The 19,646-nt window shown below is 50.8% G+C and overlaps 2 protein-coding genes across 3 annotated transcripts; one reads left to right on the forward strand and one right to left on the reverse strand.

Moving 5' to 3' along the window:
- The first annotated feature begins 1,072 nt into the window (after positions 1-1,072).
- On the forward strand, positions 1,073-14,104 carry LOC131208896 (sodium/hydrogen exchanger 9B2). Of its 2 annotated transcripts, none has more exons than XM_058201828.1 (9): positions 1,073-1,360; positions 10,547-10,700; positions 10,780-10,864; positions 10,949-11,194; positions 11,269-11,441; positions 12,131-12,898; positions 12,966-13,088; positions 13,149-13,389; positions 13,457-14,104. In XM_058201828.1, the coding sequence occupies exons 2-9, from the start codon at positions 10,557-10,559 to the stop codon at positions 13,609-13,611; spliced, it is 1,935 nt and encodes a 644-aa protein (XP_058057811.1). In that variant the 5' UTR covers positions 1,073-1,360; positions 10,547-10,556; the 3' UTR covers positions 13,612-14,104. The 2 variants fall into 2 exon arrangements, with proteins under 2 accessions (XP_058057811.1, XP_058057810.1); XM_058201827.1 differs by lacking the exon at positions 1,073-1,360 and adding an exon at positions 3,773-3,867 and having other exon boundaries at positions 13,149-13,396; positions 13,455-14,104.
- A 70-nt stretch (positions 14,105-14,174) lies between these two features.
- On the reverse strand, positions 14,175-18,242 carry LOC131209266 (ras-related protein Rab-30-like). The gene is made up of 4 exons (XM_058202291.1): positions 17,863-18,242; positions 15,135-15,510; positions 14,815-15,065; positions 14,175-14,723 (listed from the first exon to the last, which is right to left on the reverse strand). The coding sequence occupies exons 2-4, from the start codon at positions 15,388-15,390 to the stop codon at positions 14,517-14,519; spliced, it is 714 nt and encodes a 237-aa protein (XP_058058274.1). The 5' UTR covers positions 15,391-15,510; positions 17,863-18,242; the 3' UTR covers positions 14,175-14,516.
- Between the last annotated feature and the right edge of the window lie 1,404 nt (positions 18,243-19,646).

The raw sequence follows: 19,646 nt of genomic DNA on the forward strand, positions 1-19,646 counted from the left end.
AAGAAGGAAGAAAGCAAACGTTTCTTTCTACACCACGCGCGACCCACCATTATTAGTGACATGTTAATTAACGAATCGGTGCCCTTTCGCTGACCTACATCGTATCGCACCTAACCTTGCTGCACCGTCGGCAAGTGGAGGTGCTAAAGAGGGATGTACCACATATATCCCTCTGGCTGTCACTCGAATACCCGGGGATCCGATAAAGGGAGACCCCAAACCGGTCGCGGTTTGATTGAACACCACTTATCGTAGGGGTATTAGAAAAAAAGTCGAATCAATTGCCCACCGCCCCTGCGCTCCATTCCGAGGTGTGTGGATGGCTTCCGAGCACCGGATGAGCAACCGATATCGGTAGCGTTCCGGTGTGGCTGCACCGTTTCCCAACATTTCAGCTCACGTACTCGTAAGGGCAGTCTCCCATCGGCCCATACTAACTAGGGGGCAATGCAAAGCCGCACCCCCTTGGGTCAGCCACAGCCACTTGTTGGTGTTTAGCCACTGTTCTAATGTGACTCCACCAAACACGTCGACAAAAGCATTGTTGGGGGGTTTGTTTATTTGTTTCGCTTAGTTCCACTCGACGAGCTCCGCTAGCTAATTCTGCTTCACTCCTTTCTCTCTGTGACTGATACCCGTTCGTCATCTGAAACGCGAAAAGACTGTTCAATCTCCTCAGTCCTCTTCAAACCGTGGCTCACCGCACTCTCCACATACCTTGACGCTGAATGTTGGGTGCGCTCACCTCCTCTCTAGCAATCTCGGCCCGGTGCGCCGCTCTGCGTGTGTGCGTTGCGCGTGCGCGAGCGCCTCCTTCGTTGGCGCGCAACCTAATCGCAGTTTTTGATTCGCCGCCGGCCCCGCGTATGTGGGTGTGCGTGGTCCCCGTGATTTGTATGTGCCCGGGTTTGTTGTTGTTGCAATAAAAACAATGTTGATTCTATATATTGACACGCGTCCGCGGCTTGCTGTGTGCGTCGCGTATAAAAGAGTGGCGCTAAATGAAGACGGTTTAGTCTTCCAGCCTGTCCAGGGCCTGTTGTGGCGCTTGCGGTGCAGTACGCGCGCGCACTTCCAGTAGCGACGAGCAACAAGTGGTTCGAGACCACTGCAAGTGGCGATCTCTATCGGGCTTAACGGCTGATTGGGATCCAATTTTCGAAAGTGTGGACTGGTGGTGTGCCTTGTGTTCTAGTCGTCGACGACTGCTTTCTGTTCCAGTGTCCAGTGATCGCGTTTGTGCCCCATAAGGGACCCAGGACGTTCCTGAGTGTCCACCGTACGGTGCTGTGACCGTGAAATAATCGGTGTGTGCGCTCGCTGTGGGACAAGCTGATCCAAGTGGGGGTCCAAGAAGCAGGTTAGTTACCTCCGCCGCGGAGCCGTACCTGGCCACAACCTTCACCGCCATTACGATCATCCCCATTAGGCATTCCAATCTGTGCGCTGCGCCGCAATTCCGGCAGCGGAATTGAAGAAAATTAGAAAATGTACCGCACAAGGGCTCAGTGGCGGCCAGTGCACCTGCGAGGATCAGGCGCCTCCATCGAGGATGGAGGCGAATGGTGCGCCGCGTCGGGTGTCAGTCGCGGGTCGGAGTCGGAGTGATTTAATGTACTATTTATTCAAGGTCCCAAAGTTTCCCGCGTGTCGTGCCCTCAGCTTACCACTACGTAGTTGCGCGACGTACTTTCTGCCCGGGTTGAGTTCCGCACATTGCAACGGCATTCCTGCTTGATGCCAGCTGCAACGCGTAGGTGTCACTTCACCTCCCCAGCAGACCACTTCCTCGAGATACCTCGAGCTCGACGGCCAATCCTAGCGAGAGAGGGAGAGAGAGAGAGAGCGGCCGTCTATTTCTAGGGACTTCGTGCGTCGTAGTAGTGCTTCGCGGACAATTTACTACGGACAATCACGCAGATTGTTTGATACGGTGTTTTCGGACGAACTGCTCGGACGTCGTTTTGGTCCGTTTTTCCTCGGGACTTCCAGAAGCCGTTACAAGCGAACAGGGGCCCACTCGATCATGATAACAACCGGGGCCGCTTTTGGGCCTTGTAGATCACCCCGACGGTGACAGTGATTTTGGTGACTAATGACTAATTCGATTACTAATTGAATCCGGCCATCCGGCTCTCCGATCGATGTGCGCGCATCATCAAGACGTTCCGGCGTCTGATGGCCTCTGCTGACGTGCTAACGGGGTTATCGATGGCGAAATCGGTTGATTGCAAACACGCTCCGGGGACAAATTTTGATCGATCGAGTTCGGGGATTCTTTCGGGTTCGCGCACTGTCTTTCGGCTTGCGGGGTTTTTTTTTTGTTTTTCTGGCTTCTGCGGCTTCTGACCAAGTCACGGTAGACGTTTTCGATTATCTTCCTATCGGACGACGATGACGGTGACGGTCGCAGGTTACTGAAAATCTATCGCAACCACGACGATGGCAACCGACCGACCGACCGGTGACCGGTTGGTTCTCAAAATTGGACCCGATTGGGGGGACCCCGTTCGAGATATTTATTCATGAGATACCACTGATATGACCATATTGGAGTGACTGGCTGGCTGGATCCGATCTGCTCCGATTGTGTCGCGATCGTGTACACGTCGGTCTCTTCGTGACATAAGTCCCAGAATGTGGCCCCGGTGTGGGTAAGCCGCACAGGCCCATATCAAGCGCGGTCGCGCATAGATCGCGAATGTGCGGCTGGAGACACGTCCGTCGCATCGTGGTGTTACCGCACACGTCCATCATTATCGTTGGTCGTGGCCACGGCGATGATCGCCCAGACCGAACGCCCAGCGCCCAGAGCAGTACATACCGTACCGCCTGCAGTTCGCTCATCCTCATTACTATGTATACATAGTCGTGCCGGTCGGACCGGGGGAGCCGCATCTCCTAGGTGGAACTAGATCTGGAAATCTCGACCCACGGCGGCGCGTCGGCGGCGTCATCGCTCCGACGTTCGTGCGGTGCCTCGCCGTTGGACTGACCCTCCTCCCTCCGGGCTCCCGGAGCTCGAAGAACCCGGACCCAATCACCGCCGACGTCCCAATAGAGAGACTTCCATCGGCACGAGATCGCCTACAGATCGGTAACCGATGCGTTCGATGCGCACCGTAGGGAGCGCCCCGAGCGGCCAGATGGGGGAGGTGGGTTGGTGGGGAGGGTACCGGGGTGGGGGCCGGCGGCGAGTAAGAACAATCAAACATCACCAATTAGTCGGGGCCCGCTGGTGTTTGTTTCTAGTTTATAAATAAGGGTACGGGCTGGCGGGCACCGAATAGTCGCCTCCAATTCGTCGGCCGGTTCAGTGAAGCATGTAGCATCGGCAGTGAGCCCAGACAGTTTAGCAGCCCAAATCCTGACCCGAGAGTCCTGCGACCTGCGAGGTCCTGCTGAGTGCTGAGTGCTGTGGGGAAGCTGAGCGACGATCGGCGATCGACACTGCCGCAGCAAACTTGTGGTGTTCCCATCTTGTGGTGTGTGCATCGAGCCGGTCAGTGCCTCAGTATTTTCGCTCGGATCTTCCTGGCGTAGATCCTGGCAAAGGAAAACAATTGAAAGCGGTTGAGGGTGTCGGAGGCAGAGCCGTTCGTTTTGTGATCGACAAACATTCACCTACTGTGATTCGTTGATGTGTTGACGGGTGTCCTCGGAGCGTGTTCTAGGTGACCAGGCACGTGTGCACTGTCGAGCTCCCGAGGGTCTCCTTCGTCGGGCGGTGTGCGTCAGGTGTCAGGCTGCTGCTGCTGAGGTGCCACTGTTCGCAGCTTCCCGCTCGTGGCGAACGTCCCCTCAACACCCGGAACCCTCGCAGCGCTGTCCAGGAGCCGTCCAAAGCCCGGAGATGATGAAGAAAACGTAATTATTGATCATGCCCCCGCAGTGTTCAGATGCCCTCCACCGCTCCATCGCTTCCCACTTCCGTGCACGAGGCTAGAATAATGTGAGCTTGATCACCACCTACCCTACCACCCGCCCGCTCGGAGGAGCTCGAATGTGGATCGATTCCAATGGGCGCAGAGTCGGTGCATAGAAAACGCGGGCGCATTGATTGGTGCGAACAATTCCCACGGCTCCCGGTCTGAGGCCTGGGCCCTGAGCTGCACTTCCCAGTAGTAGCTCGCCCAGTAGCACCCTGCCAGACTCGACTAGTGTCTCGGGTCGGCTGCGACCAATACGAGTAAATGCACCAGAGAAAGGAAGAGGCACTTCGTTCGCTTGGTACTTGGTGCGTGCTGCGTAATGATCACCTGATCGTCTCGTTTAAACTGCACAAGGTGTCTGTATAAACCTTGTCACTCGCTGCGTGTTGCGGAATGCCACGAAAAAGGCTACTTTGATGGTATCTTCACTGCACGACAGCTGCTAACAACTATCCAACAGAACAAGACTATCTGATGTTGCCTACTTAATTCGCTATTTATTTGTCAATCCCTGCTACATGGCACACTGAGGTGTGGAAGGTTGCAGGCAATGGCGCGGAACATCAATGTGTCAAAGGTCCACTCTCGGAAGGTCGGAATGTTTATTTCCATTTTTATTTTTTACCAAAAAGGCTATTGACGATTTTTTGTTGCCATACAAGTGATCACATTATGGGAAAGGGTGGATCCAAGTTTTTAGCGCTATGTGGCAAACAGTTTACTTACGAGCTCTGCCCTCTAACAACTATTCGATGTTTGTGTTACGATGTTGAGCAACGACCAGTTAAGTTGTGTGTTTCCAGCGGAGTTTAAAACTGACCCAGAACAACCTGGAATCTGGGAAAAATATTGTTGAAATGAAGAAAGTGACGCCCTAAAATCATTATTGGAGCTCGCGGAACCCTACGACTAGTGCTAAACATTCTACTCGCATCAGTTCAGTTCAGTCGAGTTCTAGTCGATGTTTTGGACAAGAGTTCCGGAAAAGCCTTCAGTTTGACTGATTTTTTTTTGCCGCAAACGAGTCGACTGAGCACCTTATTTCCCAACGTAAATTTTGATCGTGGTCGGGTATTCAAATTGCTTTTTTTGAAATCAGAAATTCCCGTTGGATTTTTGACAGAAGGTAGTTTCGATGTGCTCCCTTCCTGGCCAAGGTCTAGGTGGTCTTTGCGCTATAAAAATTGCAGCCTCGGTGCTACAACATCTTGGACCATCGAAAATTAAGTTGGTCCCCACATGAATCCAAACCATTAAGTTGGTTAACGAATCAAACACTACAACCGCCTTCCGAGAGAAGGTGCGTGCACTGGTTGATAATTCCAATGACGTCCAATTTGGCGGCTTGGCCGGTTGAAGTGGGGTGGCGGCGGTCGGTGTATGGGGCCACCCCGCGAAGGTCATCGTTGCGTGCCCGGGGCTTGCCGCGTACCGTTCGCGCACTGCTCCAAATCAGCCGTGGCCCCGGCTATCACTATCGCACCGGGGGTAATTATGAAGCTTTGATTAATTGATTAACTTTTAATTGATTTATTAAATTCTAGGCCCCCGTCTGTCCCGTGTGACTGACTGGCCCGATGATATGTCCGATGCCATTGCAGCTCGAAACAATTAGCTAAAAATGGGCTGAAAACATGTCTTGGGCACGCCAGAGCCGGGGGAACGTGTTTTGCTCGGTGCATGTCCCGTTTTGGGCAGCAGAGGCACCCCAAGAACGCGAGCGAAGATCGCGCGTACACGGTGCTCGGTGAAAGTTGTCCCTGGCGTTCGATTCGATGCGAGCAAGCAAACCAGGACAGTGCACTGACGAACTGGCACTGGCGATCGCTCGCCAGTCGGTCGCGACAAACTATAACCATGGCGGGATAGTATTCAGACGATGGAAGAAAAAACACATGAAGACTGTCACGTGATCATCACACTTGGTGGGCCACGCGCATAAATTTGATTCATCAGTCCCGACTGAAGTGGCGCCCGAAATGCGTCATCCAATCGTCAGCTGGACCGTGCACGAGACTCACACGAGATCGGCCAGCGGTTGTCACGCGACGATCGGTCGCCCTCCAGCTGACCAGACTGAACCGGAAACCGTCCGATTCATAAAGCGCAAACAAATTGCCGCTTAATTTAACACAATTTAACTTTCACGCAATTTAACTACGGCACGGTCGGCGTGTGACGTCGTGTGGTCGCCGAGGTGAAATTGATCCTGAGACCCTCATCTTATCGAGACACGGTCCCGTGGCTGCTTGGGCGTGGCTTAATTGAAGGCAATAGATTTGTTTGCGCCATTGGCCTTATTATGTCGTAAACGACAACATAAATCGATGTGTTCGATACCCGAAAACATGAAGACGTTAATTGTGAGCGATGCACTGGCGTGGCGGTAGGCAACTGACGACTGTTAGTTATGATGGAAAGTCACACCAGAAACAAGTTCAACGGCCACAGCCTTCCCGCTACCGGATTGCCACCGAGAAGCGAAACCGGAGCTCGATTGCATTGGCAAACTTGAAGCGACGATAAATGGTTACGTCGTACGGTAGGTTTTTGACCACTGATCGACCGATCAGTCCTGCGGCTGACGACAGGTGGTATCCGTCTATGCTAACATGCAATCAAACAGCAGCTGTTATCAGCAGTTAGCATATCATTAATGCGCCGCCACTACTCTCTACGCCCCAAAGGGTCCACCGGTTCTTCGTGTTCGAAACATAGTTGAAGTTAAAAGGGGCAAACACGTCGAAAGCCCGTTAAATTAGCAGAGTAAACAAAATGGGTTCCCATCCCAGCATGCACAAGCATGGTGCTGCGGTTGGGACAGTAAACACAACAATTTGGGCTTCCAAAAACAACGTTCAAAGTTCCACTCCTAGTGTCCAAAGCTGTGAGCACACTTCGAAAAAGCAGTACCTCTCGATTCATTCGTCCATCTTCTATGCGCACTCTGTTCGTCAAGCACATTAGCGCATTCCGGGGATCCGGATGCACGCGGACGCTTTATGAAGGTGATCGGATCGGACAACAAAAATAAGGACCACACTCCGATGGCCGGCGGCTTCCTTTCCTGTCCGCGCACCATGTTGACGCTCGATGATCCATTCGAACGATTTAGGAAAACCTCGGTGACGGTGTGACGGATTAACGATTGACGTTAGTCGCTCGTGATCATTAATGTCCCCCAAGTCGCGCGTGCCAATTGGTTTGGATTAAGGTTGCCCCGCTTCCTTCGGGTGGGGTGACTCTATTTAATTGTCTCATCTTCGTTTTCTGCCGTCGCTGCAACAGGTCACCGAGTAGAGCTGTGACGTAATTTCGTGACGCTAGCTGGGCTAGTTGTTTGAACGGATTTAAGGCCCAACACCTGGTCTGATTTTGAAGCGACAACGAGATTCGATCTTGCGGAAACTAGTGCGCGCGGAACGAGATCATTATATAGGCGACTGCGAAACCCAGAACAGTCCAGCTGCGCGGTTCGTGAAAAGTACATGAAATTATTCTGTCTCGTCACAGTTTAGCACACTTATCGCATGGCGCGTGTGGCCCGTGTGCGGCAGGCTGCGGAAAAAGTGGCCAACCGTTCACAGACAGTCTCGGACCGGTCGTGACTCACATGTGCCACTGGCCACGGTTGCCACGTGTCGTACGACGGCTCTCGACAATCCCAACGACAGGTTGCGTTCGAGCTTGACCCAACCTGGACGGTTGGTTGGTTGACCTGGGAGAACTGTATATTTATCTTATCGACTGTCTTCTGCAATAAATCTTCCACTCAAAATGACGCCTGTCCAAGTGCGTGGTTATTCTGTTGATTAGACGGTCGTTAACAAATCGACAGCAACCAGCAGCCCGATTTCGATATCTTTCGCGCCTGGTTTCTCCCGTGGCGAGTTCTGAGAATGTGGCCGAGGTGATCTAATTTTTCCGAGCACCCCTCCGATTGAGTAGCAGCGCAAAGTGGTCCGGCAAACAGATCGCTAACGATCGTGACCGGAGTGGAACCGATCAAATAAACTCCTTCGGGCGGGAAGCGGTGTAAAGCGAATCACCGTCACGAGATAGACTCCGAAACACACCCTGGCCACTTCATTGACTTCGCATCGGCGCACTAAAAGCGAAGATCAACACACATGGGACCAGCGAAAGGGCGACGAGTCGGTCCACGTTCCGTGACCGGTTAGAGATCCTGGGGGAGGTTTCCATCGTTGTGCTACTTTTAGATAGGGGCCCTAGATTGGTAATTGTTTCGCCAAAAACTGTCACTTCGAGTGTAGACGCAATGGATGGAGCCGAGACCCCGAGGGTCTTATCGCACGGCGGACGTCGAGACCTAATTTGGGTTGGTGATTTTTATTACTTCCAAACCATTGCGCAGAAATGGGAATTAATTTATGATCGCGGCGCGCGAAACCTCAAATAGCCATCATTCATAGTCGCGTCTTCCTTTATTTGATCCTCATAAATGCCTCATCGACAGGCGGCTGCTGGTGCTGCTGGAACGATAAGCTGAGGCTTCTATGGCAGACGAAAATCAAGGCGTGATAAGAATTCTGTTTGCCTTTGCGTTAATTGTTCAGCCCGCTCGACTGCTCGAATGACCGGTGCCCAAATTAACAATGTACCGTTTTTTTTGGGGTCATTACGTCTGTCCTTCATCTGGAACGATTGTTGACCGCCACGGAAGTGCTGTAATCCAAACGTCTGCCATGGTTATCACACCGGAGATCAGGTGGGGCACTTGGGCAGTTTAGTGATTCCTTGGGACAGAGTCTGTCAACGTGAACCTGTTTGAACCGTACGGTGCATCATGTTTAGATTGGCCCCAGGTCTAGACGAAGCACCTGACTGTGACGTTGACCGGGATACAACGCAATTAGGTATGGTTAACTCTTAACGGGACTCTACGGAACGCAGCTTCTTATCACACCGTAAAACTTTTTCCGTACCGTAAAAGTTTATTTTAAAAAGAACTCACTCGAGTTGGGGAACGAACGATCAACTCTTCGCTAGCCGCCATTAGCACACTAGCTCCTGTAACCCGCAGCCTTTCCTCATCCGCATCCGCATCTCGGGCTCTCTCATTAGCAAGCATCTCGATGCGGCGCGGAACAATAATTATTGTTGAGCCGTCAAACAAAGGGCGACCCGGGTGCGATTGTTCGACCGAATTCCACCGTGCACGGCAAGCGTGTAACCGAACGCGTGCCCGAACGGCCGGGCTGGATGTACTACTTTTTGTTTTATCGCAAGATGGTGGAGAGCGCATCATCTCGACACCACGTGGTGGTGGGCCCTCGAAATGGGCGTACCGACTGAGGCACATCGCACTTGGAGGGCCTTCTCGGACAGGTGTGACCTCTACGCGAGTTTTCGCGTGTCGTGACCTTTGACACCAGGAAAAAGCAATGGCCGGTCATCGAGGCACGAACGGTTGCGTGACTGGTGGCCACTAAACTCGCTCACTAAATCCACCAAATTGCCGGCTAAGTGGCTGGCAGGTGGTCAATCCGTGCCTGCCACTGCTTGACTTTCCCAGTGCGCGCCAATCGAAGCAGGATTGAGAGGTGGGTGATAATTAGCATCCAGAAGGCGAATACCCAAGAGCACGTTGCCGATTTTGCGATGTGTACTCAATTCAAAGCATCAACGGCTGAACGGTGTTGTGAATTCGAAATCACAAGCCTCTGACCTGACCTAGTCCGATGATCATGATGCTCCGTTCGTTATCTTCTGCTATATCCAGCAAAGCCGATTTTATAGATGTTTTCCTTTGTTGGGTTGTATCAAATACTACTATACCGATAAGGCTTCGGTTCAATTCAATGGATCGACCGGCTGGGCTACACTGATTCATCGGATTCTATGCGAAAGACGATAGGTCGAAGTTCTGGTCATGGTTTTTTTCACCAAGTAATTCCAGTCAATGCGTCTAACGTTTATTTGTCAATCGATTCTAAGCATGCAACCAAAAAAAAACACCAAAAAACTTGGGGCTCCTCCAGCATAATTGTCGAACTTCGATCGATTTGATGTGCTTGAAGTACGTTTGAAGTACATTATTTGGGCTTCTGTTGCCGTTATTAGGCTTCCGGTCTAAATTTACGATCGTGCATGTTCCCATCGCAGATGCTAAGCGTTCGGTAAGCGTGTCTTGAAACCGGATTTCGATTATTTGAAGTACGCTGTGGATTGAATTTACTAAATCAAAAGTAAATATAATATTACGCATGGTCGACATGAACCATATTTATGAAGTTTTGTGATATAACTTTTTGGTCCACCTTCTGAACTGGAACAATCGTTTGTTTTATCTAAAAGAATAGATTGAACAATTTTGCGTCAATCTGTATTCAATCTTACCCGCTTCTGTAGCGGTACTTCTAAAGACAGGAATTTATTTTCCAATTCTACTATGGAAAAGCAATAAATAAAAGGCTTTTAAAGCATTAAAAATCATCGTTCGCTCATGATCGACTAAAATATTTATTACGAAGTACTCGAAGCAAAATCCCCTTCAGTTCGTCAGCCCAAAGTCAATTAGCGAGTGCAATCTAATTATTACATGTTTTTGTGTTAATTCACATTTACATAATCTCTTTCGGCGCTTGTTTTAGGATAATAAAAATGCCTTCGGACGAAGCGAACGCTTCGTCCCAGTCGTCGAGTGGCGACACGAAGCGAAAAGTAAGCATCATTACAGAGCCCGTCGTTGAGCGGTTAGGTCACGATAATTTGGCCTTCGAGCAGAACAAACGAAAAATATCCCAGGTAAGCCCAACGGTCGCTTCACGGTGGAATTTGGAAGCAGTTTTCAAGCAACGTCAACCGAAATTGTTCCTCTCAACAGCAATCACATCACTCCGAGGATGGACCGGTTCGGCGGAAAAGTAATATGCACAACAACAACTTTGATACCGCCTCGATTCATAGTGGTAGGTGCTACAGGGGGGGTCCAGGTGGTGAAGAGGATCAGATCGCTAACTCTCCGCTCTTCCGGACTTCGCACCTTCACGCAGATCGCTACAACGGAGAGGCTGGCGGACGCTCCAAAAAGCATTCCTTCTCGGAGGCTCTAGGAAAAATCGAACGCGACTACGACAACTCGCGGCTGGAACAGTCGTGGATCTACTCGCTATGCATGCGGTGCCGGGTCGAGTACACAACGCCCTCCTGGGAACCGCCCGGCTGGCAGAAGGTGTGCCCCTACCCGCTGTGCCCGTCCTACCGACAGTTTGCGAGGATCCTATCTATCATTCTCATTGGTTAGTGGTTGCGAGTCCCGGCTTCCCGAGCTCTCGGCTGACCGTTCGTTCTCGGTTTCGGTGTTCCGTTGCAGGTGTGTTACTTTGGGTAACGGCGTACGTCATCATCGGTGACACGGCCGCACCCGGTGGTCAGCTGTTTCAGCTGGTCGTCCTGACGGTGGCCGCCAACTTCGGGGGATTCATCATATCGCTGACGACGCTACCGCGGTTGATAGGAATGCTGCTCGTCGGAATACTGTTTCAGGTAGGCACACAGCGGATTAGGACATTTGACCGTGTGTTGACTTTCTTCGTGAGCTGCTAGAGTGGCCATCGTTCGCTGCGTAGGGCCTCTGGCAGGGTAGCAAATGTCAGAGACAACGCGCGTAGTACAGCCACACACCGAGACCTTTCGAGTGAGGGAGTCTCATTTGCTGCAAATGCAAATGATCGTAGATAATAAATTAGTTCTGCTCATCAAGTGGCTAGCCTGGGCTGGGCTAGGCCGACCTGCGAAGGGACGCGACCGACGCGGCCAATCTGTAACACAGCCGCCCGTATGCATATCAGTCCTATTATTGTATTAACCCATCCCACCAGAGAGAGAAAGAGAGAGAGAGAGAGAGAGGCTAAGGAATGTGCGGAAGATTGATGACGGGATGATGATATGCGATGCGGATGCGCAATCCGATCGGCGCAACCTCGGCGACGGGTTTGCATAAATTTATGAGCCGCCTGGCATTTGCTGCGACCGACCGGGCACCATGCGGTGCTCGAGATTATTCTGGTTCTTGCGGTGGCCATATACAAACTAACTGATACAGAAGAAATTTTGTTCATTTATAAGTACCTACACGAGGTGATCAAACGATTATTTTGGTTAGCCGTTTAAACCATCTTTCAAATTTCACCGTTTACCAAGTGTTTTCATATTCGAATGTTCATTCTCCACAGAATGTCGGTTGGGTTAACCTGGACGGTGACTTCCAGATCGTGACGGCCGAGCTGCGGAAGCTGGCTCTGGTCATCATCCTGGTCCGGGCGGGTCTCGAGATGGACCCGACCGCGTTCAAGAAGATCTACAAAACGATCCTCAAACTCGGTCTCATCCCGTGGTTCGTCGAGTGCTCGCTGATCGCGGTCTGCGCCCGGTTCTTCCTGCAGCTGCCGTGGATGTGGAGCATCCTGCTCGGTTCGATCGTCGGTGCGGTCTCGCCGGCGGTCGTCGTCCCATGTTTGTTCCGGCTTCGCACCAAGGGCTACGGAGTGGTGAAGGGCATCCCGACGCTAATCATTGCCGTCGCCGGCATCGACGACGCCGTGTCCGTGGCCGGTTTCGGCATCATCTCGAGCATCATGTTCAGCACGCAGAGCTTGGGCTTGCAGATTGCGCAGGCCCCCGTGTGCATCATCGGCGGGCTGGGCTTCGGTGTCGTATGGGGCTTCCTGTGCAAGTACGTGCCGGAACCGGGCGACGCGTACGTTGTACCGATCCGAACGCTGATGCTGTTCGGGGGCGGCCTGTTGGCTGTGTTTGGCAGTGAAAAGATCCACTTCGAAGGAGCGGGCCCGCTCGGGGTCGTGTTTGCTGCGTTCACTGCCTCGTACTTCTGGTGCGGCCAGGGCTGGGAACTCGAGGACAATCCCGTGTCTACCGCGTTCGAAATCTTCTGGATGATCTTCGAGCCGATTCTGTTCGGTATCACCGGGGCCTCCATCAAGGTAAGAAACCGGCGGCGACGTCCGTATGGTAATTGGTTACCAAATGTTCTCTTGCCTCGGTCTCCAGATCGCCGAGTTGGATCCTCACATTGTGTCGATAGGCGTTGGCAGCATTTACGTGGTAGCGGTGATCCGTATTCTGACGACCGTTGCGATTGCCTTTGGCGACAAGCTGAACGTCAAGGAGAAAGTAAGTTTATATTCCAGTACGGTGGCTTAACGATGAGCTAACTTACAACCTTGTGGGCAGATTTTCGTTGCCATCTCCTGGATGTCGAAAGCAACGGTACAGGCCGCCCTCGGACCGGTGGCGCTGAAGACGGTGATGTTGAACGAAAACCGAACGGACGAAGAGGTCCATTATGCCGAGCTGGTGAAGATGGTCTGTATTCTCAGCATCATTCTGACGGCCCCATTGGGTGCCATTCTCATCTCGGTGACGGGCACGAAACTGCTGAAGAAAACCAAACAACAACTCGAACCGATGGATGGTAAATTTCTGTTTCGTTGACATCGATAGACACGCTTAACTGAGGTTTTCTCATGTTTTTTTTTCAGGCTGGCGAAGAAGTCACCGGCCGTCACTGCACGATATCAGTATCATCGACGAAGAGGAAGAACGCGAGGACATTGAGGGCATCGCAGATGAGGATACGGCCGCCAACACGCTGTCCAACGCACAACCGGCAGCGGCCTTTACCATTACGAAGTAGAGACTATCGACGGCATCGGCTCTGGGAAGTTACCCTGTCACCGTCACCTAAATCGTTAAGATATTGAAACCAGTTACCTATCGAAAGATGTGCAAAGTACGAGAATGCAGCAGAATTCTTAGGTGGAACGCAGGCATCGGAGGAATCCAAGCCGGCTTAGAGTAGGGGAAACGGTCCAGCAGTATCGTTCCGTTTGTTTTGTTACTATTAATCTTAAATAGATTTGAATAGTCTTTTAGAGCGGTGGCATCAACAGTAACAGCAGCCGAAGTAGTGAAGATACAAAACCAAACCCGTACCATTCCAGTTCCAACCGAACCGATTCGAAAGACGAGTAAGGCGTAACACGAACCGGAATCGAAACACTTTTGTTCATTAGTAGTGATAGCTATAGAGAGGTGTAAACCGAACCGTTCTCTTGCAGGAAATAGTACTCGCAAGTGCGCAGACTAGTGTAGGTCCCTTGTTTAAGCTCATTATACTTATTAAACTACGATGTGTCTACGATAATCCTTTGTGCCGCCGTATGCTACGATATAAGTGCCATATTATTTTTTAGTAAATTCATTCTTTCATTCATTCATTTATTGCTAATATTAACACAGGAACATAGTCTAAAACTGTAACTTAAACCAACGATCCGCAGCACATCATCCGGACCCGCCCCAGCGTGCCAAGTGATTTTCTCTAATTGTTTCTATTGTCACCCTTCAACGACGGCTTTGTGCGTCTCGGACTGCAGCTGGGGTCGGCATATCACCTGCATAAAATTCCCATTTCCTAACATCTAAAACACATTACACAAACCTTTATCATCCTCATCATCACTAGGGTTGATAGTACATTATCTGTTTTCATAAAACAACCCCAACACACTCTTTTTGGTTTCGATTCCTCGGCACTACCTACTGCTGGGTGATAAAATTGCCACTGTTACTGGCGAGGCTCGCCGGTCCGGAACTGTCCGAGTAGTGTGCATCGCTGGTGCTGGCGTGGTTCGAGTGGCCCCGATCACCGACGCTACAGCAGCTCGGATGATAGATCGTTTTCTGGGAGAGATTCGTCAGGACGCTCGTTTCACTGCGCAGCGTGAACTCTTTCGTGCGTGCTTGCTGCACGGTTCCAAAGGCAGATCCGAAAAAGAGAAAACGATTTACAATTAGCATGCCATCGTCCGGTGACCATCGTTCGAAAGCCGCAAACCTCAATCAGTACGGCCGCAATGTCGTAGAACAGTCGCTCCACGTTGTCGGCCTGCTTGGCGGACGTCTCGAGGAAGTACATTCCGTGCTGTTTCGCAAACTCGGCCCCGACATCCTGTGGGATTTCCCGGTCGTCCCGGTCCGTCTTGTTGCCGACGAGAATTTTTAGCACCTTGGTGTTGGCGTGCTCCTGGATTTCTCGTAACCAGTCCGGCAGACAGTCGAACGTTGGCTGGCAGCTGATGTCGTAAACTGTTTGGGGACGAATTGCATTGCATATTAAACCGAATGGCGTTGGGCTGGCGCATGGTGAATGCTTACCCAGTATCAGGGCGGATGCGGATCGGTAGTAACTTTGCGTGATTGAGCGGAACCGCTCCTGGCCGGCCGTATCCCAGATTTGCAGCTTAATCTTCTGATTGTCGACCTCGACCGTTTTGATCATAAAGTCAACCCCGATCGTAGCGCCCTGGCCGGGCGGGAACAGCCCTTGTGTGAACCTTCGCACCAGGCAGGTCTTTCCAACGCCCGCATTGCCCACCAGCACGACTTTGAACAGAAATTTGTAGTCCTCCATCGTCTCAGCGATCCTCTTTCGAGAGAAGACTTCCAGCGGCGCGCCAAATTTTAGACCACGGAATGTTTTTGCAGATAGCGAGCGCCAAACTACAGATTTTTGAGGAATGTTTTAAAAAATCTGAAAAGAAAAAAAAGATAAGCTTTACCATACGGAACGGTCAACGAATAAGTATTCTTAATGTATTGAGCCCAGCGCCATCATACACGTGAACCGTGAATTACGCGTACGCTCGGTGAGCAGCCGCAACTGACCGCAATTTTCGGTTTACGTCTTTTACGATTGCGTGCCATCCCCGCGGAGTGTTGCGTGTGCGTGAAGTTGCTGGCCAATGAACCGCGTGCGCGCGCGCTGCAAACGAGTAGTAGAAAACAATTCGCTCCACCATTATCGTTCGTGGCAGCATGGCAAGTAGCAGCGGCGGTCGGATGTTTAGCGCCGTGCAGTTCGATTTAAAACTTTCGATTTTAGCCCTCATCAGTGGACGCAACGACCAAATAACTTCCTTCGGAGTGCACCACCAGCATGAGGTGTGCAAGCGCTTCACGTGCTCGCGGTGGCCAGTGTTGATTTGCTGACTGCGACTCGCTGATTCGCCGCGTGTAGTAGGCCAAGGCGTCGCCAACGCCGATGACTGAGAATGGCCCCTCGCGTACTCACTCTCTACGACTACGGTTTTGGTTTAGCTTTCTTCTGTTACATTATCACTACTATTGTTTTTGGTGAGTTTGGGCTTATGTTTTATCTTTGCTTTCTATCATTTTAATTGACACGCCGACCCATTTTTTCTTTTACATTTAACTGGCTGCATTTTGTCTTCTGACACGATTGGGAGGCATTAAGAACCGCGCAGTCCTATCTTTAGAGCAAACAAGCAATTGTTTTCAATTTGGGGATTCTAAAAGAATTCCTTCTTTGGATAGTGACTCCTACAAAAGTGAATGTTTCGTGGCACCTTTCACCAGGCGACAAATGTCTTCTGTTGACAACCGCAACTGATACGCCTTGCAGTTACTATCGCGCTCTTTGCTTACCTCAATAAATCTACCTTACCTTGCCTTATCTTGCCAACATATTCCGATAAATAAAATTTTCTCAAAACATCACAGAACAAAATAAAACGGTCTGACGTTTCAAACTACAACTGAATTTGAGCGCAAAATGTACCAATGGTAACTCGATGCCAAAGGAATAACGTTCACAGGAAGTGCACACGCAAACAGTCCCAAATGGACAATTTTGGATTGGACATTTTCAGATGGCCAGCAACGGAACGGAATTCGGTGGCCTTCCCTTGCAACCAATCAGTTTAATTGACCGGACGCACGGCGCACACGGCGAATGACACCGTTTATAGGCGTGCGTTTCGTATTCGAGCTGGGGTTGTAGTAGATTTTTGGTCACCGCTCCCAAATATCGTGTTGCTAGGGCGTCGTGGTGACGCTTATACGACCCTCCCACAGGACACGGCTCGATCGAACCGTTTTTTTGGCGTTTTTGAACAATATGCAAATGAGCTATAAATTGCAACAAATAACGAAACCGTTACACAGAACCACTTCTGTGTACGGCTCAGTATGTTTGCTCTACAGTTCGCTTCGCCATCATCTCCCACGGGAACGGGAGAACGAGTTGAGCAGTGGCTGACTTTAGCGAAGAATGACCACATCTGAAGGACGCGTGGGATGTTTTTCGGGCATTTTTTGTACCTATGCTTTTTAGCAGAAACTCAGCGTCGACTCGTTACCACAACGCGAGTTTGAGTCGTTGTGGTTGAGAGGTGATACGGTGGCTTCGCCCATAGCGAGCGAGGAGTGGCTATTCGATTTTGTGATACGTTCCGCTAGCACTCTGGCTCGTCCGGCTCATCCGCCGTCGTGGGAAGCACGGTTCAATAAGAACGCCGCCCCTAGCGGAAACAGCACACCGGAGGAAGCGAACCGCGGAGGTTTGGTGTTATAATAAATTCCGCTCGACCTCTCAGCGCCACAGCTGTTCGCTTCGAGGCATCTTCGTAGTCCACTCACCCCATCGACCGGCAGCAATTACCGAGGGATTGGATTTCCTTTTGCCCCGTTCTCCACGACCGGGTTGGGCAACACCAAAAACTGTCTCTGCTGGCGAGTGGGCGAGTAGGCCTTGACCATTTTACTGCAACCACCACCACTAGTCGCGATGAGTAATCGTTGGCCAGCCGAACGGAACCGAACTTGGTGGGCCCTCGGCCCCGGGCGCTTAACCGCGTTCCGCTTTACCCCCCCGCGGTCGACCAAGGATAACGAGGGCGGTCGGAACTAGGAGCATAACAATTGGCGAAGGTTTCGCTCTGCTCTGCGACTTGTCTCCGCAGAGTAGGTCAGCGAATTGCATTCAATTACGCCGAGGCAATTGGGTTGCGCCACTGTGCGCCGGTTCCCAGGAACGAACGGTTTCCGAACGAGAAACCAATCGTCATTTGCACGTCTTTCTTACCGTTCACTTTGAGGTTGCTAGGCAGGAACGTCTCATTGCGACCCCCGGGGGCTCGGTAGAACTGGCCGTATGGAGCGTGTGGGCACTGCAACTGCTGCGGCTGCTGATAATCACATTCAGCGCGGAAGATTGCGTCGTGTCGCGATTGCAAAACACACTCACTGGGACAACTACGGTTCACAGATTCACGACCTTCCCGGGTGTCCGGGCGGAAAACACCCAACGAAAGTTGACTCGCTTTCCACAATCATGGACGGCAAACAGCAGGGCCTGGCTCACGGCCTAACCCGCACCACAATACTTGTCCGTTTTGTGGGCATTCAGCCAGCAGAATGGTTTGTTTGTTTGAAAGTTTTAAGAGTCTGTCGGGAGGGTGGGAAAATATATTGTTTCCTTTTTGGAGATAATCAGTCTCAGACGTCAGACGTCAGACGTTTCGACCCGGCGTTCCCGGTCCCTGGTTTTCTACATGCGACTTTCGCCTATTTTTCTTTTTTCCGATTGACAGACGCGCAATCAACTGTGGTACGGCTGGAGAATTGTTTACGCCCGTTTAGTGGTGCACTTACGATTACAAAGCAACACTAATGACAACCGTAAGATGTTAACTAAAACCCCAGGCAATTATAGGTATTATTCACGCTTTTTCGTTTGCTCCTGTATTCCAGTATCATATTTACAAGTGCATCGACGAAGTGCGCTGTGAAACATTTCACGCTTGCATTTAGTTTGTCGCCAAATTTCATTGTATTTCGGTGGAGTCGACATACACCCCAATCATGAAACTCAAACGATAACTCAAGCGTTTACTCGAGCGTCATTTTGCTATAGCAAGAGAGAAAGCAGAAAGAAAAGCTATAGCTAAAGTTGGGGTGATTATTGAAGTACTATTATTATCACTATCTGATCGTTCTTCGTAAGTGGCATTAAGGCAATAGATTAGAGGAATTGCTATAAATTTGTCACATTGGTGGCGAGCACAGTCAATCAGTGGTTCGTTTTCTTCACCTCAGTTGCAAAATTACATCAGGTTGTCGGTTGCAGTATCCATTGTCTAGTGGCTCTTGGCGGGATATTGCTAAAGCTTGGCGCCATTTGGAAGTACAAAGATCCGCTGTCGATTGAAAACTATCCGCCACGACCAAGGATGGCGTGTTCGGAGAAAACGGTCGATGAAAAGAACCTCAAAGACATCGTATTGTCGGTAGATCCACTCTGCAAAGCACAGCGCACCTGCCTTTTCGATCCGACAGTCGAATACCCGAGTGATTATTTCAAAAGAGAGTGTACAAAACCCAAGGTGCGAATCCCACAGTCAAACATTGGCTTCGAAACATTGGAAGGATACATAGGGCGTAACCTTGAGGAACAAAAATTTAAGGAAGATGCGTCCATCTTGTATATGTGGAGCTGCTTGGGCCTAATGACGGCGCACCTTGACGAAGACTGGACAAGCTACGGTATGAAAATTGGCAAAAAAGGGGATGTTGTAACGGCTCAAGATCTGCTGCATGCTATTCCGCAGTCCCCCTTGGTGATCGATAATCTAGAAGCAGTTAAAGCCACAGAAGGAAACCAATGGCAAAGGATACTCACAGCTCTGCTGATACCGCACGCCAGACTGTACGGCGACAAAACCAACGAATTTTTTTCTTCACTCTCATTTTATTGGAATGTAATGAACAAACATGGATTTACGCAATGGAGTGAGAGCTACAACACACTGGTTGCGGCTATCGACATGTTTTTGTATCGCTTTCCGCGGCATAAGTTCTGGAAGTTAA

Source organism: Anopheles bellator, chromosome 2 (assembly GCF_943735745.2).
Source record: "Anopheles bellator chromosome 2, idAnoBellAS_SP24_06.2, whole genome shotgun sequence".
Lineage (NCBI taxonomy): Eukaryota > Metazoa > Arthropoda > Insecta > Diptera > Culicidae > Anopheles > Anopheles bellator.

What these genes read in the sequence shown, in the direction of transcription:
- LOC131208896 (XM_058201827.1), top strand. An exon ending in TACCGCCTCGATTCATAGTG is followed by an intron (nt 10,865 to 10,948) that starts GTAGGTGCTACA and finishes ACCTTCACGCAG; the next exon opens with ATCGCTACAACGGAGAGGCT. An exon ending in AGCTGAACGTCAAGGAGAAA is followed by an intron (nt 13,089 to 13,148) that starts GTAAGTTTATAT and finishes CCTTGTGGGCAG; the next exon opens with ATTTTCGTTGCCATCTCCTG.
- LOC131209266 (XM_058202291.1), bottom strand. Translation starts at nt 15,390, where the DNA reads ATGGAGGACTACAAATTTCTGTTCAAAGTCGTGCTGGTGGGCAATGCG. An exon ending in CGCATCCGCCCTGATACTGG is followed by an intron (nt 15,066 to 15,134) that starts GTAAGCATTCAC and finishes GTCCCCAAACAG; the next exon opens with TTTACGACATCAGCTGCCAG. An exon ending in TTGCGGCCGTACTGATTGAG is followed by an intron (nt 14,724 to 14,814) that starts GTTTGCGGCTTT and finishes GGAACCGTGCAG; the next exon opens with CAAGCACGCACGAAAGAGTT.